Source organism: Phyllostomus discolor, chromosome 6 (genome assembly GCF_004126475.2).
Source record: "Phyllostomus discolor isolate MPI-MPIP mPhyDis1 chromosome 6, mPhyDis1.pri.v3, whole genome shotgun sequence".
In the NCBI taxonomy this organism is placed as follows: Eukaryota; Metazoa; Chordata; class Mammalia; order Chiroptera; family Phyllostomidae; genus Phyllostomus; species Phyllostomus discolor.
Window position 1 is genome coordinate 161,765,743 of NC_040908.2, and position 20,448 is coordinate 161,786,190.

General features: G+C 38.0%; 1 protein-coding gene and 1 pseudogene across 1 annotated transcript; both read left to right on the forward strand.

The window, feature by feature from the left end:
• The first annotated feature begins 1,116 nt into the window (after positions 1-1,116).
• Positions 1,117-19,605, forward strand: MS4A14 (membrane spanning 4-domains A14). Its single transcript, XM_028517482.2, has 6 exons — positions 1,117-1,590; positions 3,022-3,150; positions 7,561-7,611; positions 9,134-9,283; positions 12,089-12,187; positions 17,639-19,605. The coding sequence occupies exons 1-6, from the start codon at positions 1,453-1,455 to the stop codon at positions 19,397-19,399; spliced, it is 2,328 nt and encodes a 775-aa protein (XP_028373283.1). The 5' UTR covers positions 1,117-1,452; the 3' UTR covers positions 19,400-19,605.
• LOC114500983 lies at positions 4,948-6,855 on the forward strand (annotated as a pseudogene).
• Positions 19,606-20,448: the final 843 nt, after the last annotated feature.

Below are 20,448 nucleotides of genomic sequence, written 5' to 3' on the forward strand. Positions count from 1 at the left end.
AGCACCATTGGGGGCGCACTTCTCCTTTCTTGCACAACTGGCTTTCGAAACTCCACAAGATTCTCATGGCCTGTCAGTTCTGCTTAGAATTTACATACAGACTTGCCCCACACTTTGTTTTGTTTGACATGTTGCATTGCACTTTAGACACAAATTAAAATTTACCCGAATTAACATTGGCAGAAAAAGGTTATGTTGAGAAATACATACCTTCTCTGTGGTTTGGGTGTAAAAAACAAAGAGGCGTTCTATAAAAAAAAATCAACAGAGGGAACAGCCTGCAGTTACTTCTGTACATCAGTGGTTCTCAACCTGGAATGATTTTGCACCCCCAGAGAGCAAATGTAGCCATGTCTGGAAACAGTTTTGGTTGCCATAGTTGGGACGTGCTGCTAGCATCTAATGAGTAGAGGCCATAGATGCTGCCAAACATCCTACAATGCATAGAACCCCCTGCAGCAAAGAATCATCAGGCCTCACTGGCCAGCAGTGCTGAGGCAGCAACCCTGCTGTGTATGGTTGCCACAAACGAGGAAATATTCAAGATAATATTTGTGTATATATATATATATCTTTGGTTTTCTGAAATAATTTTGCCTTTATGATTTAATAGTTAAAATCATAACAGATATAGGAATATCAAGTATTGATGTGGAAAGCAAAATTCCAAAAAGATTTTCTATTGTCTTAACTGTATTTGTATAATTTAAACCAGGGAGACCTCGAGTAGAGGTCTTTAGCTTTTAACAAAGCTAAAATATGCTTTGTTAAAGTGGCAGCTACATTGGGCCTACACCTTCTTAATGACTGATTTGTATACTACAGAAGGATATGGTTGGAAAATACAGGAGGCAATTCATTAACTACAAGTGGGAACCTCCTTCTGAAAGAGGGTGGAAGCATGATTGAACAGAAATGGCACAGATTTTGGAGACAGAAAAGCAGACTTTGACTCTTTCCCTTGTCCCTTAGTATGTGACCTGGGGTAAGTTAACCTTTCTATACCTCAGTTTCAGCATTGTAGAAACTGTTGTTTAAATTGTTTTTTAAAAATTTAATGCATATGAAAACAAAACACCTTCTACAGTGCCTAGAGCATAGTGCATATTCTGTATGTTTTAGTTCCTTTATATCTCATGAATATAGATGCTGGACTTCGCTTTTATGTATACTGTCCATTTATTTTGTGTTTACTGTCTGTTTCTAAACAAATTGACAAGTAAGTGAGTCCTCTGGATAATTGGATTCTTCACCAGGAAGATACGGGGCTGGATATGCTCTGGAATTCTAAGACTCTATGACTTAATGACTGTGATTCTGTGGTTCTAGTACTGAGGTGAGTAATCGGTATGGGCTCATGGCTAAGGACTCCACGTGGGACTGAAGGAAGACCATGATTGTGGCTGCAATGTTTGCTCACTCATTTTTTAGATAGAGTTTTGCCATTGAATCATGGGGTCATCACTTGAGGTCAAAAGATCGACCCATGTCATCACTCTACAACCAAATGAAACCGTATTGACTGCATTTCCCTATGGGCCTCATAGCTCTCTGCTGGATTTCCTCAGGGGAGAGCCAAGAGTCTTGGGGGTAAGTCCTTTCTCATCCATGGGTCTTTCTGGAAGGGAGAAAAGAAATGATTTCTCCATATATGTCTCCAGAAATACTTTTCAGGGAGGGAGTAAACTGCCTTCCCCCTTCCTCACCCTTCAACTACAGTGTATCGTTCTTGGCTAATCATAAATATGTCTAAGTCATTTGCTCGTACAAATACTTGGATCATCAGTAGAAGAGCCAATATGTAGCCAATACCATTTTCCTAGATTTTGGATAAACAAGAGAAAAAAAAATCTGTTTAGAAACACACACAGGTTGCCTCATGTCTTAGAAATGTTTCTGAGGGCTTATTTAACTCTGCAAAATAGAATATTTAACTATAATTACTAACTCCCACACCTCAAGGAAATCCTATGGCTGTTTCGTGAGGAGTTAGTCCTGTTCTCTGAGTCACAACAGAGGAGATACGGGAAACTGGTGTAATTTTTCCAAATATTTTATTCAGGAGGTGACTTCAGGGTGTGCTGGCATCTCTGAGCTTGGAACAAGAGCCATTAGAGCTTAAACTTCCCCTCTGTGCTGTTACAGGCATTGGGAAGTCTTGAAGAACCATTCTCAGTGCTCCATAGTGAGCTACAAAGTAGACACACACACACACACACACAATTACAGTCATAAATGTACTTAGAAGGGAGCTGTATGCACAAGAGTAAAATCCTTAGGACAAGAGCACTTAGTACAAGAGCACTGAGTACAAGAGTAAAATCACTACTTGTGGCACCAGGACACAGAGGTGTGTAGCCTAGGGACAGAGCCCAGAATGCTGGGGGAACAGCTCTGCACTGAGAAGAGAAGAGGCACGGGCCCACCACAGAGCTCCCTTCCCTGCCGGCTGAAAAGCCCACTAGGTTACTCTCCATTCTATTCAGGCTGTTGCATGAAGATATGAGACATAATCTCACCTTAGCTTCTCCACTCAGCGTCAGTGAACTTTATAAACTTTTAGAGAACTGGGCTGAGCTACAATCCCAAAAGCAGACAGTGACTGTGGAAAACGTGTGTGTTGGGGAGTAGGGAAAATAACAAGATGCTGGGGCTACAGAAGAAAAAAAGTATAAAGGTTAATAGCCTGTAGTCTCTGTCTTTAGGGCATTTGCAATCTAGGTAGTATCGGGTGTATACTCAAATTTGTCTGATACAAAATAAATTGGTTTAACACCTGGGGTTATAGCAAGTAGTGATGGATGAGAGTAAAGCGTTTGAACCTGAAGGACCCCGGCAAGTATGATGAAGAGAAATAATGGGCCTTCTGAAAATCTGAGAGTGGTTGGCCAATGGACAGAGGAAGGCATTCAGAGAGAGAAGTGTGACAGGGGCTTAGAGGGAAGCCCAAGGGTCCTGTGAGAGCCAGGCCAGAGACACTGCAGCCCTTGTAACCTCATGTACCCGTTTCTCTCCTCACAGGCTGTCCAGATGCTGCTTGCCTGGATCATTGTGAGCGTTGGAACAATATTCGCATTTAATTACTTCAGTTACTCCCAAAGATTTCCACTTGTTTTCTTCACAGGATATCCATTCTGGGGAGCGCTTATTGTGAGTACTGTCAGGAACTTTAGAGAAATTACTATGAAGGCTGGCCTCAAGTTCTGGGATAATGAATTCTATGAATATGGTCCCCAAGAAGACTAGTCCCTTCTGTGGGAGGAGAAGTAACTTCATTTAGTTACCGCACTGCCATCATCAAAGTAATAACTACTCATAGGTGTGCAGGGTTTAAAGGTTTCCAAAATCCTTGAATGTATAGCAAAACACTGGCTCCTTTCTATTAGTCTGGGAGATTAGATGGGTGAACACCCTGCTTTTCCCTTTGCAAATAAGGAAACTGAATTTGAGAAGAGTTCATTTAAACATATTGGGTTGACCAAAAAGTCTGTACGGTTTTTTCCTGTAAAATAAAAGACATTTTTTTATTTTCACCAATAACTTTATTGATTTGAATATTTTGAGTATATCAGCTATCTCCTGCATAATACAATGTTGATTGTTCTCAGTGAACATCTCAGGTTGATTGCCAATAACTTCAACTGGTCTACACAACCATGGAGCATCATCCAGTGAGAAATCTCCAGCACAAAACTTTGCAAACCACTTTTGACACATTCAATCAGTCACAGCACCTTCTCCATACAAATCTGTTTTGCATTTTAGTTATGTTTTTCCTTTCTTGAAATAATAAAGCATAATATACCAAAAATCTTGCATATATTCTTCAATATTAAAATGGCTACACAAAAATTCATAAATTTTAAGTTGTTTTTTTTAAATGGACACTGATATGACAGTTGTCACAATACAATTTAACAGAACTGTTTTCAATAAAGTTAAAGACAATTAAGTGCTACTAGAGCCATCTTATGGAAAAAAATCAAGATAACTTTTTGGTCAACCCAATATCTAGCTAGCACCCATAGAATCACAGACTCTCATAGCTTAAGGAGAATTTTAAGATGATCATTATGGTTCAATCCCCTTGTTATCCTGAAAGAATTTTGTGAGTGTCACTCATCTAATTAATTATAGAGCTATAAATAAAATTCTTAGTAGGGTGCTATTTCCAGCCAATCCTCACAGCCTTGGTTCCTATTCTTGGGCCACAATATTTAGGCATAGACTCATTAGAACTGTCCCTACTAGAACACAGTCTCCAAGAGGGGAAGAATATTGTCTTGGTTGTTACATTTTCAGCATCTAGACTCATGCTGAATGCACAGTAGGAATGAATGAATGCATCATTCAATGAACAGATGAATGAAATGAAAAATAAATGAGACTACTGTCTCCATTAAAATCTCTGCTCTTTTGAAGAACATAAATATTCTATGCCTTTTTTATAGTCTGCATTACAAAGACAATTAGTTGTGTTTTCACTTCCAAATATAAATAATATAATATGGACTGATTTTCAAACTACACACTCTGCACTGTAGAAAAACCAAATAGACCAACTCCTCACTTGTCCTTTTCACAAAGAATTTTCCCAGTGTGACTTTGTGTGATTTGCACGCATAAATTTTAATGAGGTTCTGGCATACAGCTTGTTAAAACTCCACTTCTCATTGAAAAGATATTTACTGAGCACAAAGTATATCTTCAGCAGTGTCTTAGCTGCTGAGAGTCCTGGTAAACAGACCCTTTTTGAGAGAACTGGTGGATTGCTCTTAGAATTTGTTGGGGTTTGCCATGTAATAGGGAGGCTAGAAATGAAGAAGTAAAAATAACATAACTTGTGCTAAGCATGCATAAGAAAGGAGTTCCAGGTGCACCATGTGAGAATTAATGGAGGACATATCTGGCCTGGGAGGTCAGGGAAGTGCTTGGCACATAGTTGTCATGGGACATCTTTTGGCATGCTTGGGCTGGAGGACAGTTGCAAGTATTGTCTGGTCAGTGCTGCTTCTCTCCATCTGTACCACAGTGTTTACAATCTTCAGCAGCAGTGATTCATTTCATCCTATACAGTGGCTGTCTGATTCTTTCAATGATCTATATATGATCCTTCAATGATCTTCCTTCTGTCAGTAGTAATAATAATAAGTATTTTTAATGTAGACTTCTATGCATTGTGCCTTCCATTCTCTGCTCCAGACTGGCACTCATTCATCCTCAGGGATATCATTCATCCTCAGTAGCCCACATACTTATTTATTCATGCTGCAATGGGAATGATGGTGGCTTCATGTGCTGTGGAGATAACCAAGGGCTGATGCAGTTTTCTTGTGGTTTCCTGCCCTGGTACTGAGAGCTTAGATAACCCAGCTGCACAAACCTTCTTAAATCAGTATCACCTTTTTTTCTACAGGCTGGAGCATTTTATGGGCTATAGCTACAGCCTCCTGCATTTTCTTAACAATGTGAACTACCTTTCATTTCCCATCATACAGCAATACAAGTTCTTGTGCTTTAGGAGATCTTTGCTCTTAGTAGTTAAACACAGTTTTATGGGATCACTGTTTTTGATTTAAAATATCTGTATTGTGTATTATTGTTTTGGCTGTATTCCCAAAGCTTAGATTAGCACTGCTGTGGACCTTCAGATTGATGAGCAAGTTCACAGGCCTCTTGATACTGTGAGTGGCCTCTTGAATCTCATTACTCTACTGTGTCTGGTTATGTGGGATCTTTCTCTTGATGACTTGGTACATCTCATGGATACTCTTCCAAGTCTATGCCACAGAGGTCCATCTGTTCTCCATTCAATCACCATTTGCAGAAGAGTCAGATGAAGGCCTCCCAAAAGTTTTAAACAGCCATCTGCCCCTTATCATAAAGTATTTGGCCTTGCAGGACCTGATGTTGCTTTCTCAATATTCTTCATGAAGACAGGAAGAAGTTTTTAGTCTTAGCCAACCAAGTGGACATTCCCACAACTGGACAGCTATTTCCAGGGAGTGTTTGAATCTTCTAAATGATATGACTCAGAAGCTGGTTCTCTACCAAGAAGCTGCTACTAAAAATGGAAGGGTGAGGTCTTCATCATACCCAGTGGTACCTAAGAAATTGAATTCTCCAGAAGAAAGTACTTTTCAGACCCCAAAATTTAGCCAGATTCCCTGGCCTTCTATACTCAATGTTGCAAGACCCTTTGGGTCTCAGTTTGGCTCTACTGTAATTTTATCAGATGGCTGGAATTTTTAATGTAAACACCTGCTATGGTCACCTCAAAGTTCTCAGCTGATAAGAAGAAGACCAAGTTTATGGACTTCTGCTTCTAAGCAGCAAATGAATGAACTTTCTAATCCTCCATCTATTGTTAGTGCTGAGAGCAAGACAATAGACAGCCCAGTGTGATTATTCATGGATTCAGAATAAACATGAACAGATAAAGAATTTCTCCTCAGAAGAATGGGTGCTGATAATGTGTTTTTTTCTATAAGCATCCAGAGGCCTCTATTCGGGCTGTTTTTTCACTGGAAGGTCTGTTTCACTTAGTAGCAGCGTCATTTAGAGAAGATGGATTTGGAATTGTCCAGACCACATGGCCAGCAATTCTTAGTATTTTGTTGATTCTGCAAGAAGCAGTACAAGTACTTCAAGCTTCCTCATGCTTCCAGTACACCACCTTGGATTTCAGGAACCCTTGTGGATACCTCTTATAAAACATTAGGACTTACATTTAGAGCATCACAAAAAACTGCCATCTATCAAATAACTACCACATTTGGAGAACATTTGAATGCTGTGCAAATATCTGCTAAACCTCAGAAAAGACTTCAGTAGTTCTTGGAGTTCAAAGAATAGTTGAGTAATATAAACTGTGTTCATTTCACTGCTGATACAACTACAGATGGGACAGTAAATGCCCAGCATTCTTGTATCTGAATAAAATGGGCTAATTAATGCTTCCTCTGTTGTGGTGGTTGCTTTGAGAACTATACTTTAATGGGAGAAATTATAGGAAACATTTCTTAACAAAATAACCAAAAATGCCCTTTTCTGTATCAGTTGCTCATTACATATGTGGTATAACAAAATCTTTATTCAGTTAAAAAAAAAAGAAGTGGCTGAGATCATTACCAGATTTCAGGCCACGTATCAACCTTTAGAGAGTTCTGCCCTGAGAAAGGCTCCTTTTATCTGCTCAGAGCAGACACAGCTCACCCTTCCCTTTTCCAGACCCAGAGCCCAGGGTTATCTTACTTTTTGGAGCTCATCTGGGCCAAAAAGTAAGTGGTATCCTTACCACTTACTGAGGTATCCTTTGGACCTTAAAGAGGGGCTTGCCTCTCCCAGCTAACCTTGGCAAAGAGGCCTTGGTCAGTGCTGAGCATGGCCAGTACAGTATTTCCTACATCCGTGTTACCCTCCTCTTCTGATGCTCAGGTAGAGAGACTGGTTTGGGAGAACCACAGACCAATAGATCACAATATAACCTCGTAAGTAAGTTATATTGTCAAGTGGTCAAATCCATCACTTGGTAACTTTTGTTTCTTTTCTTCTTAAAAGTTTATTATTACGGGGTATATCACAGGATTCAACAAAAAGGAAAAATGTCTGGTAAGTCACTTTTGTTACTCCTATTTAATTTAAAGTCTTCTACTTGCTTTATCTCATCTTTGTGTACAAAGCCTTCAGTAATCCAGGATCCCCTACAGAAATCTTTACATATCAAATTTTCAGATCAAGTCACTGATCTCAATTTTCATCAGTGTCACCATTAGCCCTACATCCTCCCACTGGTTCTCATTGCCCTAGTCAACTAAACTGAAAGAGTTGCTTATTGGAAGCCCTCCTACATTCCTCTAACTCAGCAATTTTCAAACGATGTACCAAAAGAATTTTTAAAACATTCGAGACTTGACTATTTAATCAGAGGCATTGACCTCTTTTCTCTTGGATTGTCAAATAAAAATGACACAGCCAATACAAAAATTGCCATCACTGTGAATGAACCAAAATTATACCCATTATTTTTGTCAGCTCGGCAAAAAGTATATTTTTTGAGAATGTGAGTAGTTTATGTGTGCTATGGGATGAAAAAAGTTGAAAACCATTGCTCTAACTCAATGGTTCTTAATTGGGAGCAATTTTGCTGCCCATCCCCCACACCACCCCTGCCACTCCCCCATCCCCCTGAGAATATTTGACAATGTCTGAGGACAGTTTTGGTTGTACCTACAAAATTGAGATGTGCGATTTTTCTTTTGTTTTTTTTTTTTCTCTTTAAAATGAAAATATTCTCCTCCCTTCAAAGGGATTTAGACAGGTAAACAAAAAATAATAATAATAATAAAATAAAAAGGGAATGAGTAGAGGCATTTGGATGGGGCCATGTGAACTTTCAAGTTGGAACACTAAGCTCAAGAAAGGAAACCTTTAAACTGCAGTCCAAATTTGTTACCATGTGTGAATTATGTTCATGACCACATGGTGAGTTAGTGTGTGAATCCCCCTTGAGCAATGGATCTAAGCCACGTGAAGGCAGGACTTCACCTACCCTGCTTGCCTCTGTGTCCCAGGGGCCTAATGCAGAGTCTGACACATAGCTGGTGTACACTAAATATTTATTAAGATAGGTGAATAAATGGATACTGCCCTAAAATTAGGTGACATCACTGTCATTTTTAAAGGTAGAAATCAAGACTCCAAGAGATTAGCTATCTTGTATGACATTCTATTAATAGTTCACTAGACTCAAAATCAGGTTTGATTACAAGGCCAAGATAATTTCTAACACACTATTTTGCTTATCAGTTGTGAAAGGTGGTGCATCAGGATAAAGTAAACATTTTCTTTTTTTAAAAAATTAATCTTTGTTGTATTTTTTTCACTACCATTTTAGTCCCCTTATCCTAAGTGAAATAGGCCAGTCAGAGAAAGACAAATACCATATGATTTCAGTCATATGTGGAATCTAATGAACAAACTGAACTAACAAGGGAAATGGGGACAGATGTAGAGATGGAGAACATTTTCTTGAGCATTAACCATAGAGCACCCTTTTCTACCCATTCTCTTTCTTGGCTTCCTGGCTCCTTCTAAAACTGTTTGCCTTTATTATTTTTAACAACTTTCCCAGGGGCAAGGTGTCATGGCCTGGAATGTGATCAGTTCCTTGGTTGCAGTGGCTGGGATTGCTCTCATCATTATCAGCTTTAAACATCAGCACCAGTATTGCGACGCGCCTTCCATCGAAGGAATATGTGCTATAGGTAGAATCCTTTTCACTGTAAGTGGTCTTGTTCTGTACAATGAAATCTTTGTAATCTTATCTGAGATATTCACGATGCATCGATTCAATAACTGACGTGTCCACATTGGAACTGACTGTTGAGAAGCATGTTGTGGTTCAAGTCTGGATTTGAAAGCTTGGTCTTGTCCCATATAGGCTTGTGGCCTGGCCTAACATTTTGTCTTCTCTGAGCCCCAGTTTTCCTCATATGGAAAATGAAGATAATAAGAATATCTACCTTATTGGGTTGTTGGAAGGGTTACTTAAATTAGAATACTACCTGATACAGTGTAAATAGTCAACAGATTTTAACTATTACCTTTAGGGTTGAAATGGATTGAATTAAATTTTACCTTTTCAGCGTTAATGAGGAACAGAATGATCTAAAAAGTTTACCCAAAACTGAAAGCAAAATACAGTGGGAGAAGGCATTTAAGTCACTTAATGAGATATATTAATAATTTTAGAAGATAAATCATTGCATACAAATGTGCAATTAGCAGATGAGATGTGTCTTTACCAGGAAATATAATTGTAGGTGTAACTTTATGTATTTATCTACAGAGTATTCAATGAGATTACTTTTACACATGTCGATTAATCAAAAAAGCCATTCCCTCTACTTACCCAAGTGAATGCTGGGGTTTCATTCTCTGTCTACCAACCACATCTTCACAGCTTTTGCTCTAGATTGTTAATGAGATTTGACTCATTTGGATAGAAGTGAAGGGGAATCATGGGAAATTGTCTTCCCCAATGAAGAGGGAAAGGAAAAAGAGCTATTGGTTACTCAATAGATCTTATTTGATCCTCACAATCACTCATTAAAGTGAGTCTAAGGATGCTTCCATATGTTCTGAGGTAAATTCCAGACTTAGACTCGTAAAAGGTCACTAAGGAAAGGCAGAGATCAATCAATATAAGAGATAAAATCTTGTCCTAATTAGGCCAAGAATATTATATGACATTATAATCCTTACCTTTTTCCTAGTGGGCAGAGGGCCATCTGGCCCACCTAGTGGGCAGTGGGCAGTAATTGTACATTACTTTAGTATATACCAGGAAGAAATTGTATACTGAAAGGGTTAAAGTTCCATATAAATTAACCTTTGCTGTCTACTTCCTGCCCCACATGGTTGGGTATTGCAAGATTAGTTTCTGAATACAGAATTAAAGACCCCATTTTTCAGACCATAAGACGCACCCAGGTTTTAGAGGAAGAAAATAGGAAAAAAAATTTTGAAACAAAAAATGTGGTAAAATATTTAATAACATAAATAACATAATATTTCAACAATGTAAATGTAAACAGAACTCAACAGCAGCATTAACAACCATTATTCCTCCCAAATTTGGGCTGGGGGAGGGGAAGCATCTTATAGTCCCAAAATACGGTATATCTAATTCATTTCAAGACTTCATTTCTATTACTTCACAATTCCTTGCTGTAACACATACATCGTAAACCAAAAATGCCAGAGCAATGGGCTTGAGGCATTTCTTGGACTGACTTTTGTTCCAAAGACCATCCATTGTCTACACTTCAGTCTATACTTCAACAGGTAAATCTGAGGACATTAGTCAATGGCTTCCTGTTAAACACAGAATTAAGACCCCAATCTGAAAAGGCTTATAAGACCCTATAGAAACTATCCTGCCTACCTTTCTGACATTATTCCAAGCCTTTATCTTTCTCACTCCATTCTCCTGCCACTTTCTGAAATTTCTTAAGGTGTCCATACTCACTGTCCCAGGGCTATAAGACCAGTTTTTCTTTGCTTCAAATGTTCCCCAGACCCATTCCTTACCCTTTTTCACCTACTCACCAAACTCCTCCTCTTTCCTTCTTTTCAATAGAAACATCACTTTTTTAAGGACACCCTTCCTGATTGCAGCTCTATGTTCCCTAGTGCAGACCTGGTCAGATCTCTCATGAGAGCCATGCATAGCTCCCAGCACTTTTTCACAGCAACTAACACAATTTAGTTGAGTAAATAATAGCTTATTTAATACTGTCTGCCTTCTTTACTATCTATGATAGAAGTTCCACAAAGACCAAAACCAGGTATCTCTTGTATAACAGCTGAAACCAGTAAATTTACAGTAGGTACTTCATACCTAATAGTTTACCAACAAACAGGGTATATCTAAGCTTTTGAATGTGTTGCAGAAAAATCAAGATTCAGTTAGACTCAGTCACTTGCCCAAGGTTAAGTGTAACCTTGGACCCAATTGTACCAGCTCTTTCTGTCTCCATAGTCTATGCTTTTTGGACACAATGCTTTTCCATGCTGCTTCTTGATCTAAGCATTACCTTAAAGCAGAGTGTGCAAAATAGAAATCTGTGGGCTATATTCAGCCTGAAGATATGTTCTAGTTAATTTACATAAGTAAATAAATAACTGGAAAATTTCACATTAAAAATATGTATGTCAGGCTTTCTTAGGTGGAAAAGAAGACCAGGCATCATGGGGCCCTTATTCCCACATGGTAACTATTGCCTGAAATGGAGTAGTGGATGAATTGTAGAAATACCTTTACTGTCCACTATTTCTCCTCCTACCTGTTTAAGTCATGTAAGATGGTTGCCTGGCTTCTACAGGCATTAGAATTTGTTCCCTCTGCTTATTGGGAAGACATGAGATGAAAATTGTTCAATCACTGATGGCTACAGAAGCATCTACAATATGGGTTTTGCTCTATTTGGCCATACAGTGTAAGTGGTCCTTTGCTTAGATCTGTAAAATGCAACAGTTTCATCCCAATTGCCATTTTTTAATATTCAATTTTTCTTTTTTGCAGGGCATTTTGTCAGTCTTACTAATCATCAGCTTGGTAGAGCTCAGCATCTCTGTGACTATAGCCTCCTTTAGAAGCAAGTGCTGGACAAGGTCAAATGAGGTGTGTTCAATTGTTATAAGAACAGATTCCCCTTGGGACACTCCAAGGTGATGTCTGTCCTATCAGTGCATGGAGCAATATTCTCAGATGCTGAATTAAAACTTTTAAGTTTAGGATGGTGAAGGAGGTACAAGCTTAAAATCGAAGGCCTACTCTAACCTTTGAGACAACTATACTACTTTTTCTTGCTCTTCCTACTATCTCCATTCAGATAGCTCCTTATCTCCCTGCCAAAATGTGTAAAAGACTGGACTTAATGGGAACTCATATTACTGTTGCATGAGGAGCTTATACTTTGGTCCCATGGGTGTGTGAGGCAATTCCCTCACCAGAGAGGAAGCAGAGAAGAAGAATATTTAGCAGTAATACTAATATGACATAATAATCATTAGAGATTACATTTACTTAATGATATGCCAGTCAGTCATTATTATGATTGCTTAGCACCAACTTACTCAATCTTAACAAAACTATTAAAACACTTTTCTTTTACATATAAAAGAACTAAAGCACAAAGAATAACCTCTCTAATGTCTTACAACACCAGGAATCTGACTCAAGTAATGTGGTTCCATTGTGCTCTCTATATCACGGTGACAGTTCTAGGCCCTGTGTTAGTGGATTTCCACCTTTTTTACATCAACTTTATGGAATTATAACTTAAAATCATTAAAATGCACCAATTTTAAGTGTATTATTCAAAGAGTTTGATGGTAGTTAAACTACCATCAAATAAAAATGTTGTGAATTCCTGACACCCCAGATGGTTCCCTGGAATCTCTCTTATGGTCAAATTACCTTCATTACCTCTTTCATGGTTGTTACTTTCTCAAACTTCATATACATGGGATTTTATGTAAGTACTCTTTGTATTTGGCTTCTTTCACTCAGCAACGTGTTATGAGATTCATCCGCACTGTTGCATGTATCAATAGTTTGTTCCTTTTATGGAAGGATACACCACAATTTGTTTATCCATTTACTTTTTAATGTTCATTTGTATTCCTGTCTTTGTGTGGGCAGATGTTTTCATGTCTCTTGGCGTGTTGTGTCTAAGATTTGATTGCTAGGTCATATGGCAAGTGGATGTTTAACTTTATAAAAAAATGTTAAACAGTTCTCCAAAGTGACTGTACCATTTTGTATCCTTTTTTATGAAGTATTTTTATTGATTATGCTACTACAGTTTTCTCAATCTTTTCCCCTTTATCCCCACTCCACCCTGCCCTCCCCAACCCTCCAGCATTCCCCTCACCCTTAGTTCATGTCCATGGGTTGTACATACAAGTTCTTTGACTTCTCTGTTTCCTATACCATTTTTTATCTCTCCCCATTTATTTTATGCCTACTAATTATGTTTTTTCTTCCCTGTACATTCCCCCCTATTCTTCCCTTCCCCCTCCCCAATGAACTCCTTCTGTGTGATGTCCATTTCTCTGGTTCTGTTCCTGTTCTGGTTGTTTGCTTAGTTTTTATTTTCATTGTTTTTCTTTTCTTTTAGGTTCATTTGTTGATAGTTGTGAGTTTGTTGTCATTTTATTGTTCATAGTTTTTATCTTCTTTTTCTTAGATAAGTCCCTTTAACATTTCATACAATACTGGCTTGGTGATGGTGAACTCTTTTAACTTGACTTTATCTGGGAAGCACTTTATCTGCCCTTCCATTCTAAATGAAAGCTTTGCTGGGTAGAGTAATCTTGGATGTAGGTCCTTGCCTTTCATGACTTAAAGTACTTCTTTCCAGCCCCTTCTTGCCTATAAGGTTTCCTTTGAGAAATCAGCTGATAGTCTTCTGGGAACTCTTGTAGGTAACTGTCTCCTTACCTCTTGCTGCTTTTAGGATTTTCTCTTTGTCTTTAATCTTGGGTAATTTAATGATGATGTGCCTTGGTGTGTTCCTCTTTGGGTACAACTTCTTTGGGACTCTCTGGGCTTCCTGGACTTCCTGGAAGTCTATTTCCTTCACCAGATTGGGGACATTTTCCTTCATTATTTGTTCAAATAAGTTTTCAATTTCTTGCTGCTGTTCTTCTCCTTCTGGCACCCCTATAATTTGGATATTGGAACATTTCAAGTTGTCCCAGAGAATCCTCAGCCTCTCTTCATTTTTTTGGATTCTTGTTTCTTTGTTCTGATCCAGTTGGATATTTATTTCTTCCTTATGATCCAAATCATTGCTTTGAATCCTGGTTTCCTTCTTGTCACTGTCGGTTCCCTGAATATTTTGCTTTATTTCATTTTGGGTATCTTTTCATTTGTTCTTTCATTTTTTGACCAAGCTCAATCAGTTTGGTGAGCATTGTGATTACCAGGGCTTTAAATTCTCCATCAGATAGGTTGGCAATCTCCTTTTCTCTTAGTTGTCTTTCTGAAGTTTTGCTGTGTTCTTTCATTTGGGCCACATTTCTTTGTCTTAGCGCAGCTGATAGGTTGTAAGGGGGAAGGGCCTTAGGTCTTCACTCTGGCAGGGCAAACCTCTTTGCTGCGCTGCCTGTGTGGGAGGGGCCAGAGAGGGAACAATGCAGCTTGTCTCTAGCGCACTTTCCAACAGACTCTTGTGTCAGACTGGAAGTATCTGTCACCACAGTAACCCCAGCCTTAGCACACAGTCAGCTCTGAGTCTCAATTTTCCCCTTAGGTTAGTCCCTCTGCTGAGGGCAGTCAGCCCCGCCCCCCAGCCGCCTCCCTGTGGTTTTTCTGAGTGGATCTGCTTAGTCTGCCTTACCAGTCTGGTCATTCTGGTTGATTTTTTCTTTAATTCCTTGGTGTCAGAGTTCCATGCAGTTTGATTTTCTGGCGATTTTGGTTGTTTAGTGATTTTAGATAGGTTGTTATCCTCCTTCTGGCTGTGTGAGGAAGTGAAGGGTTTCTACCTACACCTCCATCTTGGCCACAACTCCCATTTTGCATTCTTATCAGCAATATGTGAAAGGAACAAGTGGTCCATCTAACCACCAACACTTGGAATTGTCAGTTGTGTTAATAACTTAGCCATTCTAGTGAGTATTTAGTGTTCATCATAGCTTTAATTTGCATTTCCCAGATAACAAATGATGATGAGACCTTTTCTATGTTTACTATCGATCTGTATATCTTTTTATTGAGATGTGTTCAAATCTTTAGTAAGCTTTATTCCATTATCTTATTGAGTTGTAAGAATGAGTTATAACTTATTCTTAATGTAAATCTTTTTATGAGATTTATGCATTGCTAATATTTTCCCCAGCTTTGGCTTGCCTTTTCATTTCCTTGATAGTTTCTTTCAAATAAGAAACTGCGTAATGTATAATTTATGATTTCTTTTCTTTTATAGTTAGTCTTTTCTGTGTTCTAATAAAAGTTTGCTTACACCAAGACTGTAAAGATTTTCTTCTCTATTTCCTTATAAAAGCGTTACAGTTTTAGCTTTTATGTTTAAGACTATAACATATTTTGAGTTAAATTTTATGTATAGTTGTGAGGTAAGGTTACATATTCATTGGCACACACACATACCGCCATGGAGAGTTTCAATATTATCTGTTGAAAATGCAATATTTTCCTCTAATACCCTGGCAACTTTGTGAAAATCAATTGACCTCTTGTCTATAGGTCTCCTTTGGACACTTGATTTTGTCCCATTGATCTATGTATCTGTCTTTTCATATATTTCACACTGTCTTAATTTCTGTAGGTTTAAAGTAATTCCTTCTTGTTGTGGTAAAATATACATACTATTTATTATTTTAACCATTTTATGAATACAATTCAGTGGCATTAAATAGACTCATAATGAATATAATTACCATCATTATTTATGCCCAAAACTTTTTCATCATCCCAATACAAACTCTGTACCATAAAATGCAAAATTATTGCTGGGATTATGATTGGAGTTGCACTGAACTTATAAATAATTCAGGAAAATTTTACTTATCAATAATATTTACTGAATTTTGTTGTGTATAATGCACATTTTTGCCCCAATTTTTTAAAAAGATTTTATTTATTTATTTTTAGAGAGGGAAGGGAGGGGGAAAGAGAGAGAGAGAAACATCAATGTGCAGTTGCTGGGGGCTGTGGCCTGCAACCCAAGCATGTGCCCTGACTGGGAATCGAACCTGCAATGCTTTCATTCACAGTCCGCGCTCAATCCACTGAGCTACACCAGCCAGGGCTTTTTTGCCCAAATTTTTGAGGGAAAAATAAGGATGCACAGTATACATGGGCAGTGCTATATCTATATAAATAATAGATATTATCTATAATAAATAATATCTATGTCTATATATAATTCCATATCTATATAAAATTTAAGTTTATTTATGCTTATGTGTTAAAAGTCTAACTCTAGAAAGCAATAACAATATCCATATGCAAAATGATACCCCAGAACATGATAATTGGTTTTGTTTCTAAATACAAATAAATAAATAAATAATTGAATTTAAAAAATTTAAGTGAAAGAGTTTTTTCTTGAAAGTCTGGGCCAAAATGTGGGTGTGCAGTATACATGGGAGCACATTATACACAGCAAAATATGGTAGTCTTCCTTATTCATGTCCATAGACTATGTCTACAGTTTCTAACATCTCATTTCATTTCTCTCAGCAGTATCTTGTAGGTTTTAGTGGATAACTCCAGTGCATGGTTTATTAAATTTATCTTATATATTTCATTATTTTTCTGGCCACTTACATTGTATTTAAAAATTTTATTTTCCAAGTAGCCATTGTTACACATAGAAACATTTAGTTTATAGCACCTAGCATACCATCTAACAGTATCTACCTGTTTACCATTGTCCATCACACTATGTTGCATCACAACCTTATGTTTTTGCATCCACTGTTTCCTCTTTCTGGATTTTGACTCCTGTCTTACTTCATATTACCTTTTTGCTTGAGGAATTCCTACTCAGCAAGATATACATCAAATACAACCTCTTCTATGAAGTATTTTTTGGCTTTCTCAGAATTAAATTATCTTCTACATTCCCATAAACCACTTAATAGCTATTTATACAATAACTTTTGCTAAACTATATTGTTATCTAGCTTTGCAATGAACACCATATGGGCAAAACCCACATCTAATTATCTTTAATCTCCATCATTTAGCTCACTTAGTAGGTGATCAATAAATAAATAAAGCTGAATATATGAACACTGACTGGATAATTTAAAATGCCTTAGAAGTTTTATAATGTTAAGTATAGAAGACTTTCAGACTATTTTAATCAAATTCCCCTATTCAATATTTGAGATAATAGAGGGTGATGACTTGTCCAAAATAAAACTGGTGAGTTGATAGTAAGGGCAGTACTGATACTTGTTTCCTTATTCCTCATGTAGTTGTTATTTTCTATCTACTGTCTTAAGGCAGAGATTAAAAGAATTTGGGAATACAAGAAGAAAAGAACATCAAAAATAACTGTTATACTAATTTTTATCCTACCCTTTGGTTTTGTAGATTGTGTTTCTCTTGCCTTTGGATGTTACTCATGAGAGTGAATTATCTATCCCTGAAGAAAATGCTGTAATACAAATGGACCTTCAGGAAGAGTCAAACAGAGAGAACTCACCAACAAACATACAACCTGTTTTCTTTGGAGGCTATACTTTCTTCAAGTTAAGAGTCTCAAGAAATCCTTTAACCTTCCATCATTCAGAGAAAAGAGGCAGTAACAATTACTACCCATCTTCTTCATCTGGGTCAGATGAACAACAAAAAAATGTCCCTTCCCATTTTAGCTATTATGAGGAAGAAACTGAGCAGAAACCTTCGCCTCCCCAATCAGAGAAAAGGCCCTCAGAAGATACCACACACACTGAACAAATAAAGGATGAAGATCTACAATTTGCTGTCGAACACCCCTCAGAAAAGCAATCCCAACTGCTGCAGGCTGAAGCCTTGCCACTGCAGGTTTTTCCATCCCATCCTGTAGAAAATCTTAAAGCATTACCACCTGATCACTTGTCAGCACAAACCCTGCCGTATGAAGACCCCACACCTAATGTCACGCAGTCTCATGACCTGAAATCCAAAGACATGCCAGCACAAGACATGCTTTCCCAAGATATGCTTTCCCATGTAGAGGCTCTGCCAATAAAAGCCAGGCAACTTGAAACCCAAACACTTCATGCTGTGCAGGCCCTTAGTGCACAAGAGCTAGAACAGCAATTCTTGGGTCTTCATCTACAAAGCATCCAACATCTAGACCAGCAATTTGCACATATGTCATATCAGGACATTCAATCAGAAGTAAATATGCTGACCCAAGAATGGAAATATGAGAAACACCAAAGCAGGAAATCCATGAAGCAGCATTCTTTTGAAGAGCATAGTAAAGGCTGGCAATCTTCAACAAAGGAATTCCTAGATTTGCCAATCCAAGCCCCGCAATCCCCAAGGAAGAAATCCATAGATCAACATATCAAAGGCTGGCTATTCCCAAAGAGGCACTCTATAGATAAACAAGTCCAAGATAAACAATTCTCAGATCAGGAAGCTGAAGACCAGCTGCCCCAAGGGAAGCAATCCCTAAGACAACAATCCCACAGTGGGCAAGGTAAAGATGAGCAGGCCCAAGAGGAGAAATCCCCACAGCAGCTAGACCAAAATCAACAATCCCAAATCCAGAAGTACCAAGAGTGGCAGCCTTTAGGCCAACAATCCCGAGAGTGGAGTATGCAAGAATGGAGAAACAAAGAGTATAAAGAACAAGAATGCCAATTTGAAATGAAGCGTTCCCTAAATTGGGAGTCCCAAGCCTGGCAAACCCAAGATCTATTACAGAAAGAATTGCTAAAGAAGAAAGTTCTATACAAAGAAACCCACACTCTGCACGCTATACCTCAACATCAGCTTGATCAGCAATCACAAGACGTTGTACTTCCAGACAGTCAGTATCAAGATAAGAACCAACAAGATCTTCAATCCACTGGTATCCCAAAAGAAGATATGCAAATAGTCCCTATGCCAACAAAAGACCTCAAACTAGTGGACATGAAAAGTCTATGCCGAAAGTCAAGTGACCTACAATCAGAAGACACAAAGATGGATTTTCATCATGCCTCCTGTCAAAGCTCAGCACATGATGTATTCTCCACCTTTTCATCCAATGTTGGTTCAGAACAAGATATACAAGTTGTGCAACAAAATACTTCAGTTAGCTCAACTTTAACCTCATGTTATACAAGGGATCAACAGCAATCTGAAGACTCTGACTAACTTGTAGGATCTACCCAAACACCACACTACTCCCAATTATGGAACCAGATTAGGGGAAAACAATATAGTCACTTCCAACCTATATTCTCAGGTGCTGTTGCCACCTTATTCTCTCACCAGAAAATGAAGGGCAACCAGAAAACTCAAAGGATTTGTCCTTAAGTAAAATAAAATGATAACAAGTATTAATACTGTTTCAGAACTTTGTGAGGGTAAAGGAATAATTCACATTTAAACACTTTGTCATCATGTTAGTGTCTCAATTTATGATCAACAATCATTTTACTACCTAATGCTTACCAGATGTGCTTTTCTATGGTGCTGATATTTCTTGCCTCATTCTACATGTATTATAAGAGCTTAGTACATCAACAAGGAAGAAGCCTATGTTAGCTCTTTGAAGTCTCAAGAACCAAAAGAGTCAGGAAAGGATAAAAATAAATTCCTCCATCCTCCGTTTTGCTGTTTCCAATCACCCAATTTAACTCCCCACCCCCAAATCTGTGTTGAGAGTATATACTGTATGTTTGTTCAGTTACTAATGGGGTTATGTGGCAATAAGGACAGAATGTGGCATGGGGAGAGAAAAAGAAGTAGGACACAGAGGAAGTTAGAGAATGCATATGTCATCAAAGAAAGTATGAAAGACTCATCTATTGAGCAATGAATGCTCTGGCTCCCTTCCACATATCTGCATTCACTGTTTTGAATTTCTCAACACTTATGACATATAATTTCATCCTCAGTGGTCAGAGGAAATTGTATGAACAAAAGCCATCAGTTATCCTCCATCCTCCAAGCCTAATTACATTTTTTCTAATCCTCTCGGTCCTTGATCCCTTTGATACAGTTGGAGTTGTTAACCATCTCTTCTTTCTGCAGTCTTCATCACCCTTGTTGCCTTCTGTGCTTTCATCCCATTTCAAAAAGTCTCAAATAAGTATTTCCAGAGGACCTCTCACTAACTTCTTTCTTTTTTGAAATCATGTACACTCTTTGTTTTTTTTTCAATTTTCTTTTTTTATTGTTGTTGTTCAAGTATAGTTGTC